The sequence below is a fragment of the Vombatus ursinus genome, unplaced genomic scaffold (genome assembly GCF_900497805.2).
Source record: "Vombatus ursinus unplaced genomic scaffold, bare-nosed wombat genome assembly UNPS02014809.1, whole genome shotgun sequence".
Taxonomy (NCBI): domain Eukaryota; kingdom Metazoa; phylum Chordata; class Mammalia; order Diprotodontia; family Vombatidae; genus Vombatus; species Vombatus ursinus.
In genome coordinates this window covers 21,050,341-21,063,913 of record NW_020954587.1, presented here as the reverse complement: position 1 = coordinate 21,063,913, position 13,573 = coordinate 21,050,341, and the positions used below count along the sequence as shown (strand labels likewise).

Below are 13,573 nucleotides of genomic sequence, written 5' to 3'. Positions count from 1 at the left end.
TATGCCAATTTAATGAACACTGATGTAATTTAAAAGAAAAATTTATAAAAAAGATTATTGTAATTTATCTAAGAAATCATTCATCATGAGCAAGAGGAATTTATATGAGTCATGAAAGGATGTTTCAACATTAGGGAAAGAATCAATGTAATCAATCATATTAAAAAATCAAGACATCTAAAACCACATGATCATCAATAGATGCAGAAAAAGTCTCTGACAAGGAACAAAACTCTTTTATGCTAAAAACTTTTAAAAAGTAAAGGCATGTTGTTGTTGTTGTTCAGTTGCGTCCAACTCTTCGTGACCCCATGGACCAAGGCATGCCTAGTCCTTCCATCCTCCACTATCTCTCAAAGTCTGCCCAAGTTCATGTTCATCTTTTTCATGACACTACCCATCTCATCCTCTGCCATCCCATTTTCCTTTTGCCTTCAATCTTTCCCAGTATCAGGGTCTTTTCCAGTGAGTCTCATCTTCTTATTATGTAACCAAAGTATTTAAGCTTCAGCTTCAGAATTTAACCTTCCAGTAACTTGTTTGACTTAATGTCTTTAAGTATTGACTAATTTGACCTCCTTGCTGACCAAGGCACTCTCAAAAGTCTTCTCCAGCACCACAATTTAAAAGCATAGATTTTGCAGAACTCAGTTTTCCTCAGAGTTCAACTCTCACAGCCACACATTGCTACTAGAAAAAGCACAGCTCTGACTACACAGACCTTTGTCAAGAAGGTGCTGTCTGTGCTTTTTAGTTTGCTGTCCAGATGAACCATGGCTTTACTTCCAAAGGGCAAGCATCTTAATTTCATGGTTGTGTTCACTGTCTGCTGTGATCTTTGAGCCCAAGAATATAAAGTCTGATAACTGCTTCCATTTCTTCTCCCTCAGTTTGCCAGAAGGGAAGGGACCAGCTGCCAAGATCTTGGGTTTGGTGTTTTGGTTTTTTTAATGTTAAGCTTCAAGTCAGTTTTTATACACTCCTCTTTCACCCTCATCAAGAAGCATCTTAATTCCTTTTCATTTTCTGACTTTAAAATATCAAAAAGAGCACCTATCTAAAATGAAAAGCAAGAATCATACGCAACAGGAATACACTAGAAATGTTTCCCAATAAATACACTAGTGAAGCAAGAATGTCCATTCTCCCTCCTATTATTTTATATAGTTCTGGAAATGCTAGTACTAGCCATAAGACAAGAGAAAGGAATCAAAGGCACAACACTAAGCAAAAACAGTCCCTGACCTCAAGGAGCTCACAATCTCATGGAGAGAGAACATGCAAACAATTATGTACAAAAAACATAAGGGGAATCTCATGGGGGCCCCAGGAAAGGCACCAGATTAAGGCACACCAGGAAAGGTTCTAGGTGAGGAAGGTACTAGTAGTTAGAAGGATAAGGAAAGGCTTCATATAGAAGACAGTGAGTGAATTGAACCTTGAAAGAAACTTAACATTCTGAGAGGGAGTATATGGGGGTAGTCCTTCGTCCCACCCCCAGACACTATTTTGGGACAAGACTTTGGTATATAGCCCTCACACAAGTAAGGGCTTAATAAATGCCTGTTGACTTACTCCGATCAATTGGGTTTCCAATCTCCTTTTCGTTGACATGGAAATGCCTTCCTTTCTGATTGGTTCTAAATATTTTCCCTATACATTTGCCAGGAAGCCAGCAATGCCCAGCCCCAATGAACTTCTATATTGAAACCATATATAACATATATGTACATATATATTCTATATATGGTAAATCCTGGAGGAAAAATAGAGGCAACTCTTATTTAAAATAACTTTAATGTGTATAAAATATCTGAGAATTAATCTACCAAGGGATAGTCAAAATTACAAAGCACTCTTTACTGAAGCAAAGAATGATCTAAATGATTAGAAGGATATTTTCTGGCCACGGTTGTGGGGCCGGGTCACAATGAAAATCATACTCAAATGTAATCTCTTCGATCAGCTGAATTCCCTCCAACAATTCAAACTGCAAATGATACTACCTAAAATTATATCAAACTACCAAACAAATACTTGAGAATCAGAAAATATTTTTTTTTGAAAAACCAAACGTCTAAAACCTCAAGGGAAATTAAGAAATTACAGAGAATCACAAGCATTACCAGATTTCAAATTATATTACAAAATAATATCATCAAAACTATTTGAACCATTAAAAAATTTTAGATTAGTAGAACAGATAGAAAAGTTAGACTCAGAAACAACTGAATTTAATAGCCCAGTTTTTATAAACCTGGGAACACAAATTCCTTAGTGAAGGATTTCTCATTTGATGAGAACTACCTGAAAAACTGGAAAGTAGTTTTCCAGAAATTAGGTATAGGTCAATATCATATAAATTTACTACAATAAGTTCAAAACAGATGTACCATCTAAAATTAAAGGTTGCACTATCAAGGAAATTAGAAGAAAAATAAATCAGGTACCCTTCCCACATATCAAAAGGAGTAGAGTTATTAACCAACAGAGAGAAAAGAGCACAAAAGATAAAATTATCATAATACGAAACTGAAAAGTTATGACGTGAACAAAATCAATGTAGCTAGGATAAGAATGGAACATATTGATCATGAAAAAAATTTGTATCAGATATCTCAGACAAGAGTCTGAGATCCAAGATATATAGGGAATGTATACATATAAAAATAAGAGCCATTCCCCCAGAAGCAGTAAATAATTTAAATCTTATGTATTACATTTTCATATTGATCATATGTACATATATTTATGTGTATACATATACACGTTTCCCTAAACTCCAGTCTCAAACTAATTATTAAAATGCTACAGGGCCTGATAATTCCTTTATGATTCAAAAATAAGTCCCTAGATTAAATTATAAAGGCATTAAAAGACAGAAGCAAAGCAATGATGAAGCAATGATGATGACATCCAAAATGGTCCTTAAAAAAAAGGTAGAACCAGGTAGAAACAAGAAGAAACCTAGATTCAGTGGAGAAGAGAAGACAAATGGATCTGAGAGAAGCTGCCTTAAGAATTAGTCCCACAACTAATAAAAGTGAGGATTGTAAGTAACCAACTGAATAATAAAGTGTCAAATTACAATGCCAAATAACAGATACTAAAAGAAATTGCTGAAAAAATATCTGCTGAAAGTTACATTAAAATATTTTGCAAATCTTTGTCATGATCAAAAGATATTTATAGCCATAATGAAAAAAAAATCATATTTAAAGGATTTTAATTGTTTAAAAATTTATTGTTAAATATCAGTCTTTAAAGAAGATGTTTCCTTTCTAAGAAAAATCAACTTATCAACGAATTAAATGTCTCTTCTGGGGCATCACACTTAATCCAGAAAAGGCAGACATTACGTTATTTATTCTTTATTTAGTGCCTCTAGAGGTAGAGTGGCATAGTAGATGGAGGATTGGCTTTGAATAATAATAGTAAATAAATAATGATAGCTAGCATTTATATTAAGGAGGCACTTTAAGATTAGAAAAACACTTTACAAATATTATCTCATGTTCTCTTCACAACAACCCTGAGAGGTAGGTGCTGTATGCCACCTAGAAGCCAGAAAGTCCTAGGCTTAAATTATGTCTCTGCCATATACCAGATATGTTAACCTCGGCAAATTACTTAACCTCTCAGTGCCTCCAGCAAAATGACTACAAGTTCCAGAGAAGTTAGAGGCCTGCACTGGTACAGGAAGTCCTCTCTCAAAGCTGCCTACACCAAAGAAATCACAAGTTCAGTCCCTATATTTAATCCATATGAAGCAAAAATTACTTAACCAAATGAGTTTGTAGTAACGGTTTAAAAAAAAAAATCTAAGTCTAGAGGAACCGTATTTAACATCCCATTCATCCTAATTTAACATCTCCTAATGGTGTATATAATAATGATACTATTCTTTATGAAAAACACCCTTTCTGTCTCTCCAACTGCCAGAGAGAGTTAAAGAAACACAGATTTCCAAGTGGAAGGGACTATCAAGGGCCCATCACAGGCAGTTAAGTACCAGTCTCAATTTGAACCTATATCATTTGGTTCCAATTATAGTTCTATTTCCAATGTAACATGTTACCTCTCAAAAATTTCAAACTTTTAACTACAGGTGCTTTGATATTCTTTTATCTGACCTTTTTCTAAATTTCTTTTCTTTTAAAAATTTAATCAAGTTCTAATTCAAAAAAGGGATATCTCAGAGAGAAGCAATGTACCAAATCAACCTCTCTGCCTCACCTACAAAAAATTACCATCATCAAACAAAAGGATTTCCCCCAAGTCAGATCTCCTCTTCCATTACCATTGCTTCAAGGCTGAAAAAGAATTTCTCAATTTCCATAATCTAGCATGATAATACTTACATCTTTGGAGAATGATACATGATTCTCCCTGGTAAGAGAATTTAAGGCATAATACTTAAATAATTGGGTTCTCCTGGAATGATTAACATGCTAAGACCAGACCACTAAAAACTGTGAAAATATTCTTCATAGTAAAGCAATGCTATCAACTAAAAAATATCCTAAAGAACTGGGCTTCTAACCAAGCCTAAGGCATTTTGCATTCATACATATGGAGGAGACATGACTTCAGAATGATGAAAAGAATGAAAGGATTCTGTGTACCTGTGTAAAGAATAAAAGTGGTGCCAGGGCTTCTTCAAGGAAAAACACATGTAAATCCAGAAACATTTGGGAGACTTATGGAGAGAAAAGCAACAGACATGGAGGGGAAACGAGTTGTTCAACATGTCCTTGATTTCCAGCTTGCCTCCCTATAGACTAATATGAACTTTTAACTTGGATGAGACAAGGCCCTCTCTCTTGGTTTGAGATGAGAGATTTAATTTTGATTGCAGCCAAAGAATTAATTTACTGATGTGTTTTCTGGTATATTACAATCTGTATGACTTAACTGATTTCTGTTTGCTTGGATAAATGGATATACTCACTATTCATTTATGCAATGGACTTTTGTGTAAGCATTTTGTGGAAATAAGCTAAACTGGCAAATATGCGTACATAAAAGCTACCGTCCCCCTTAATTGCAACCACAGCTGTCTCTTATATTTTTATACCTATATTTATTAAGCCTGAGTGAAATAGAGAATCTAATGAAAAGTACAAATAAAGCAAGAGAGAGTTATCTCCAAATGTTTTAGGGTAGGAAGAGAATTCAGAACATCCATCTAGTCCAGAGATGGGAACCTTCGGCCTTGAGGCCACAAGTAGCCCTCTAGGTCCTCAGCTGGCCCTTTGAAGGAATCCAAACTTCACAGAACAAATTCCCTGAATAAAAGGATTGTTCTATAAAACTTGGATTCAATCAAAAGGCCACACCCAAGAACCTCTAGGTGTTGAGACCACATGTGGCCTGGAGGCAGCAAGTTCCCCACCCCTGAAACTTCCTCATATTTATAGATGATGAAACTGGAGACTAAAAAGGTGAAAGAACTCGATTAAGGACGCAAGCTAATTAGCGGACCCCACTGGACCATAAACTCTTTCCTGTCTTAGCTTTTATTTTAGCAGATACCTAAAACATGTTGGATGAATATAAGTCATGCATTAGAACTCAGTTTTCATGACTCCCACTCTTTCTACAGAACTTAATACTGCTTATTATAAACCCATTCAGGAGATTAATTCAATTCTGCCCTTATCTATTTCACAACCAACAGATATAATAGGATCATAGTCCAAGACATTTCAGTTTAGAATAGTATTGGTTTTACCCTGATGGTATGTAATATAATTAATATTTCCCAGAGCTGCTTCTGTTCCCCTTCTCCCCCCCCCCCCCAGGGTTTGTTCAGTTTTTTCTGAAAAGGCAACAAAGCTGGGCCTTTTTGGGGTAGGAGGGGGGAAGGAGTAATCTCTGGCTATACTGACATGGCTTCTAGGTACCTAAGGACATAAAATGGCCCAACCACTTGGGGACAGGGCCATTCAGACTTGGCAAATGTCCCAAGCCTATGTGAGACCCTGCCCTGCTAAGGCCAAAATCTGAACTCTGGGACTTCCTGACTCTAAATCCAGCACTCTACAGTACCAAACCACTGTGCCACCTAACTGACACTCTGAATGTGTATAAATTATATTTCAGGGATGTAACAATTCTAAGTACCATGACATGGGCCATCCTGATTCAAGCTGCTCCTATTATTAACTGCTGAATGACCTATATAGCAGTGCCTCATTTTGTGTCCACATCAAACCTGAACTAAGACAGTGCTTGGCCCATAATAGTCCCTTAATAAATACAAAGTAATTTCAACAGGAGTAAAACACTAATAACTAGGTGAGGAGGGGGAAAGGGTGAGAGCAGGCGAAGTCTCCTAAGTGGTAGTAGCTGATCTGTACCTTCAAGCAAGGACATGAAGAAGGAAGACATTCTAGATGTTAACGGACCATCTGTGCAAAGCCACAGAAATGGTTATGCGTGAGGAATGGCTAGCAAGCAAGTCTCACTAAGCCACAGAATAATATAAAATTACATTAAAAAGATAGGTGGAGGGCTTAAATGTCAGGCAAAGACCTTGCATTTTATTCTAGAAGCAAATGAAGCCACTGAAGATTTTTGAGTAGAGTATCCAGTGACACAATCAGATATGTTTCAGAAACATCGATTTGGCAGCTTGTGGACAATGGACTGGAGAAGGAAGAGACTGGAGTCAGGGGCATCACTTAGTAGATTATTATAATAGTCCAGGCAATAGGTGATGAAGGCCCAAACTAGGGTGTCTATGGTGTGAAAGGAGAGAAGGGCAAAAATGTAAAAAACAATGTAGATATGGGATCCTGACAAAATTTGGCAACTGATTAAATATGGAAGCCAAGGAGGGCTACAAGATTGCTAACCTGATTAAAAGCATTGTTGTGCCATGGGAAAATTTGGAGGAGTAATGTGTTTAGGGGGAAAACAATGAATTTCATTTTGGATACATTGAGTTTAAGATACCTACAGGACATCCAGAGGGAGATGTTCAACAGTAAGTTGGTAATACAAGACTAGCATTCAGGAAAGGCATTAGGGCTGAATATACAGATTTATTTGTCACCTACACAAATAAGATAGATCAGGGTTAATCAGATCATTAAGGAGTATAGTGTAGAATGAGAACATAACAGAGCATTAAGGAACACCTACATTTAAGGAGTGGAAGGCAGATGTGAGCACTGGTTAACTTGCAGATGACTCCCTAATACAATTAGAACTGAAAACATCAAAATTAACCTAAGAAAATTTCATTCTAACTTTCCAGGCCCATTCTCCGGCAAAGTGCAGATAAGCAGTCAAATGGTTAAAAAGCTAGCAGAAAGAACAAAAATAGAAGCAAAGGTCTTATGCTGTAGAATCAAGCTGTACCCGTTTAATTATCTAAACACTATACAGAAAAAGAAAATAATCAAGATTCAGGAGGGTTGCTTTCACATTAAGTTTCAAAGAAAAGCTTCAAAACATTGAAGGTAATAATTTTCATTCCCAAGAGCTTTTTAAATCAACAGGAGAAACCTCATCATGGAAAAAGTGAGATAATTCTATAAATACATTTATATTTTATTGCTTCAAAGTCCTCTTTTCCTATGGATTAAAAAAATCATGGCACATTTAAGTTATCTTTTCAGAAAATTACTCTCTTTAGCTAGAATTGGAAAGATTTTGGATTCTGGAAGGTAAAACCCAGAAAGTTCTATGACCTTTACAAAACTAGCAAGTTTTTAAAAATTGTGATGTTACATCATCCCATATATTCTCCTTGGAATTTCAAAAAAAACCCGTTATTCAGGTATTTTTTTTGTCGATTTTAATTATCATAATGGGGGGGGGGACGATGAGGGTGGAGGCAAGAGACAAATTGCCAAGTATGGAATTGGAACCCAACTGATGGTCACTTACCCCCACAGGCAATATAAACACCCACTGAGGATTTAAAGCTTTCAGACAAAAAGAAAAATTACTTCCATTTTTGGCATGAGAAATTAACTGAATACTTGGAAATTAATGTAAAGGAAGAAAATTTGCTAAACACCAAGTGATGGTTGAATTTCACCAGGATGCTGCGTTCATCATAGCTCTTCTTTGCTGCACTGCAGAGACGCCATCTTCATCTTAATCTTCACTCAATGCAGCCCTTTCATCTGCATCTTAAAAACAAGGTTGAAGAGGAAATCCTCTCCAAATACCACTCGAGGGTCAACCAGGAGTCCCCGGCACACCCAGAGCTAAAGACTTATCTTTACCCTGCAAGCCTCTCCTTTCATATACAAGGAGTAAACAGCCCATTTATAGCCAGCCACCCCTAGCCATTCCTCTTCCTGCTTTTACACCCCCTGCTCCTTTCTCCTTGTATTTAATCTTAAGGACACAGGCTGTTCTAGAACCACAAAACCACCCAGAGGGGCCACAGGCAGGAGGAGGAGAAGGCACAGGAGAAGTCACTCCACAGAGGTGCTCCGAGCCTCCCCGGCCATGTCCCCAAAGTGGACACGCAGAAAGCAGAAGCTGCAAAGCAGGAAAGCCGCAGCTCTGCCCACAGCATTCCGGACAAATGGAGAGGCCAGGGAGGGAAGGGCGGCTGGGTTTCGGCTTTTGTTTCAGGAAACGTTTTCCTGGAGCGAAGGGAAGGGAAAACAGCAACATGTCGGGGCTCTGGAAAGGTGTGGTGAAGGGGAAGGGGGTGGGGGGGTGGGAGAAATTCTCCATCAATTTGCATGAGAGATGGAGGAGAAAAAAATTGGAAAATTGGCAATTGCTCTTCGAGGGTTTGTTAGCTGTTGGCAACAGATACCTACTATTCCCCCCAACCCCCCCCTCCACCTCCCTGCACTGAGGCGATTAGAGAGAGCAGAAATAAGAGAGGTGCATTTGTACAGATGGTGGTGGAAATGCAAGAAGGTAAAAGGACGAAACCTCTGAATAAAGCACAGAGTTTGTGTCCTAGTCTTTGCTTCGTGAATTTTACTGACGCTGCCCTTGCCCAGGACACACCGAGGGGAATAAGCAGAGGTCTGAAAAAGCAGGATGGGTGACCGCTGCATCCTCAGTTTTCTCAATCCTTCCCTGGACAATCGTCCCGGGGGCTCGGGGTCGCCTTCTGGATTTTTCTATGCACGGACCTCGCTTAACCGCCCATGAAGGAGTTGGGCTGGGCTGCAGCCCTGCCTAGTCTGTCACACTCCAACTTAAAAAAGGCCGTCATTTTTGGGGTCAGGTGGGAGGAGGAGAGGAAGGAAAAACATCAGCTAGGGAGGGTAGGAAGGTTGTGGTCTAGATGGGGAAGGGAAAGACACCTGCCCACTGCGGGTGGTTATGGCAAACTCCCCCCGCCCATAATCTGCAAGCGCTGGACTCAGTAGAGACAAAGACGGAGCAAAAGACGGTTCCCAGGAAGCGAAAAATCCTGCTCCGTTTTGTGTTTCCGCAGCTCCCGGGGCCCCTAGGCCCGTGCACCTACCTCCAGGGCGCCCACAGTCCAAGAGAGCAGCAGCAGCGGCACTAACGGAGGCAGCATCCCGACCCTGCAGGAAGAGATGGAGACGGGCTGCTCGCGGGTTCCTTGCGGCCACTGCAGCTGCAGCTGCGCTATTCCTCTTCCTCTCCCTCCTCCTCCTCTTCCTCCACTGCCGCTGTTGCTGCCGCCGCCTCCGCTTCCTTGTGGCCTCCCTCCCTGCCTTGTCTGGCTTGCTGCTGCTCAGGAAACTGAGCAGAAGCAGCTGCTCCAGCCGCGCTCTGGGAGAGAAGTCACCTGATTCGGGCGATCCAGAACGGCGTGGATGCTACGGGGACGTCGAGAGACCCCTAGCGGAGCCGCGGGGTAATCACGGCGCCGGCCTTAGCAGGAGCTTCCCTCAGATGGGAGACCTCAGATGCAGCAGCCCTCACTTGTAGCCCTCCTCCCCAAGCCACCGTGAGCACACTTGAGCCCCACAGGTGGATGCAGAAAGAAGAGTGGTTGCTCAGTATTCTAGAAGAGGGATTAAAGGATTCGAAAGGGGCTTGGATGAAGCCTTATCCACCCTCCCTCCCTTCCCATGAAAACCAGAGGCTCAGTGTGGACGACTTTTGTGTTTCACATTTATTGGCCATAAAGACCAAATTGGTCATTTCTTTTGCATAGGAACAAGCAAAACATGATAGAAGGGGCAGCATTTCCTGTGGAGTACAATCTTCCTCTTTGCACTTGTAAGGGAGCTGGTCTTTCAGGCTAATCACAAGAAAGTGGAAGGATAAAAAGGTGTTAAACTAAGTGTAAAAACTGAGCCAGGAGATGATCTCTTTATGAGGTGCAAATGAGTTCCTTGAACAATCAAAAAGGAGGCAGTATAGTCTGAAGAATGGCGTGCTGGGTCTCGGGATGGCTTTAAAAGTTATTTCACTCTCCTGGACTAATCAGAACAGAAACTTGAAGGTGACCCAAGCTGGAGATCACCTGCAAAGATGGTAGGAGAAAACTATACAGCCTAGCTCTGTTCCACAACTATTCCAACAAAGACTGAGTGAAAGCATCAGATGGAGTAATGATTTACTGAATGCAAGGAGAAATCACAATGGATAATGACCTATTTTTCAAGCCCAAGATTCAACATTCAGGCAAATAACCAGATTGGACTGGGGGGTCAGTTGACAGCTCTCTCTCTCTCTCTCTCTCTCTCTCTCTCTCTCTCTCTCTGTCTCTCTCTCTCTCTGTCTCTCTCTCTCTCTCTCTCTTTTAATCTCAGATTCAGAAGTAAGCCTGTAGCTCTGTAGCTCTGATCCTGGAGAAATTATGGGATTCAGCCCACAGGTTCGTACCATGGAGAGGTACAGATCAGATCTGCAGATCACAGGTGGACCTGCAATCCAGAACAGGACTTCAGATTCAGTCAACAGAGCAGAGCGGAGGCCTGCAACTGAATGACAAAGGCAGAGGCCATCAAAGTTGAGCTGGCAACTCTATCACTCTAAAGAGCCTCAAAGGAAGATAAAGATTGGCTATAAGGTCAACTATAATTCCAGAAGAAATTAGAGTTAATAAAAGAGTCAAAACTATATTAGAAATGAAATGATAGCTCTACAGGCAAGAATTGGAAAAGAAATAAGAACTGTGTAGGAAAACTTTGGAGGGAAAATTCTAAATACAAAAAGTACAAAACCTAACTCAAGTAACACACTCTTGAAATAAGAATGGACAAAATAGAAGCTAATGACTAGGCAACAAGATACTAAAACAAAATCAAAAGTCTGAAAAAAAGGAAGTAAATATGAGATGTCTCAAGTGAAAAAAACTGGACTAGAAAATAGGGTCAAGGAAAGATAATTTAAGAATCACTGGATACCCTGAAAGCTATGACCAAAAAAAGAGCCCAGACATCATATTTCAAGAAATAATAGAAGAAAAATGCCCAGATTTCTTTGAACCAGAGGGCAAAATGGAAACAGAAAAAATGCTCCTGTAACCTCCTGAAAGTAACAGGTTAATTAAAAAGTACTGAAAGTAGCAAGAAAGAGAGAGTTCAAATACCAAAGAGCCACAGTCAAGACTACATTAGATTTAAAAGCTGAAACTCTAAGGGAGGAGAGAGCTCACCGGCATCTGAAGGGAGGGCAGTAAATAAAGGAGAAAGTACAAGAGAATAGGATAAGGAATACCCATTTAGGATCATAACTATGAGTGTAAATGATATGAACTAACCTATAAAACAGAAGCAAATAGCAAAATGTAGCAGAAAGCAGGCTGCAATAATATGTTTACAGGAAATACACTTGTAACATAAAATTCACACAGTTAAAATAAGGGGCTAGAACAAAATCTATTCTGCTTCAGCTGAACTAAAAAAAGAAAAGAAAAAAGAAAAACAGAGGTACCTGATCTCAGAGAACGCAATAATAAACAGAAAATTACAGTTGCTTAAAGGCACCGAAGACTAATTAATATAAATACTTAATATATGTAAATCACATGTCATTACACTTAAATATTAAAGGAAAAGCTAAGTAATTTAGAGAGAGAAATAGGTAAAATATCATAGTTAAGAACTTCAATGTATCCCTTTCAGATTTAGACAAATTTAACAATTTTTTTTCTTTCTTCTTTTTTAAATTTTTAGGCAATTGGGGTTAAGTGACTTGCCCAGGGTCACACAGCTAGTAAGTGTTAAGTGTTTGGTCTGAGGCCGGATTTGAATTCAGGTCCTCCTGACTTCATGGCCGGTGCTCTATCCACTGGGCAACCTAGCTGCCACAGACAAATTTAACAATTAAACAAGAAAGAAATTAAGGACCTGAATAGAATTTTATAAAGGTTTGATATGATAGATCTCTGGCTATTACTGAATGACAATAGAAAGGAGTAAACATTTCTCAGTTGTGTATAGCATCTGTAAAAAGAAAAAAAAATTTACTCATGTATGAAGGCATAAAATGTCACCAAAAAATTCAGAAAAGGAGAAATATTAAATATATCCTTTGCTGACCACCATAGAATAAAAATTGTATTCAATAAGGAGACATTGAAGAAAGAGTTAAAAATTAATTGAAGACTAAATAACTTAATACTAAAGAATTGGTGGGTTAAAATATAAATCATAGGGGCAGCTAGGTGGCAGCTAGGTGGTGCACTGGATAGAGCACTGGCCCTGGAGTCAGGAGGACCTGAGTTCAAATGTGACCTCAGACACTTATTAGCTAGCTGTGTGACCCTAAGCAAATCACTTAACCCCGATTACCTCCAAAATAAAAAGAAAAAATATAAATCATAAGAACAATAAATAATTTCATCAAAGAAAATGAAAACAATGAGAAAACATACCAAAATTGTTGAGATAGACTAACACCAGTATCCTGTTAGTTCAGAGTAGATATTGGGATAAAAGTAGGTAATTTGTTCAATTCTATTTTCTCATTTGTTTATATTTCTGTTAGGTGGATAAAAAAAAACTGAAGGAATATTAAAATTTCCTTCCACTGTTGTATTACTGTCTATGTCTTCTAATTAACTTAATTTTTTTTTTGTGAGTTTAGATGCTAAGGCATTTGGAGCATATAAGTTTAACATCGATATTGGTTTGTTATCTGTGCTTCCTTTTGACAGAATTTAGTGTCAAGATACTATGAGGCAACACTCTATTTTCCGGAGCTAAGGCCCAGCAAGCAAACTCTGCCCTGAGCTTGACAAACAACAATCCTTTGTACTCACCCTCTGTATGAACACTGCTGCAACTAAATCACAGAACTTATGGTCCCTGAGCTTGGGCAAGCACCAGCAGGCCCAGACGTGAAGCCCTGCTATGAGCCAACTTTTTGTCACTACACAACCATGCCTCACTGTTATTGTTGTCCCTCACTACTGTTGCTATGCTACACTGTTTGACTCTCTGTCTAGCCACAAGTATATAAATCAAGGTTCAGCCACAGTAAAGCGGGTTCCCCCAGTAGGGGTGGGGCCCTGCCATACGCAGCATCTGATCTGCCTTCTTCCTAGTTATTACCTGTGTAACCTCTGATAAATCACATAACTGCTCTGAGACTCAATTTCCTCATATGTAAAATGAGGTGGTTGTATTAGATGATCACTTAAGTCCTTCCTACCTAG

The 13,573-nt window shown here is 39.2% G+C and overlaps 1 protein-coding gene across 2 annotated transcripts in view; it reads right to left on the bottom strand.

Moving 5' to 3' along the window:
- Positions 1-9,697, bottom strand: part of APP (amyloid beta precursor protein) — a 164,249-nt gene extending 154,552 nt beyond the window's left edge. The window contains exon 1 of one of the 2 annotated variants that reach the window (XM_027875455.1): positions 9,458-9,697. In XM_027875455.1, the coding sequence (XP_027731256.1) occupies positions 9,458-9,514 (57 nt within the window). In that variant the 5' untranslated portion in view covers positions 9,515-9,697. The remainder of the gene's footprint in view (positions 1-9,457) is intronic. The other variant, XM_027875454.1, reaches the window with a different exon arrangement.
- Positions 9,698-13,573: the final 3,876 nt, after the last annotated feature.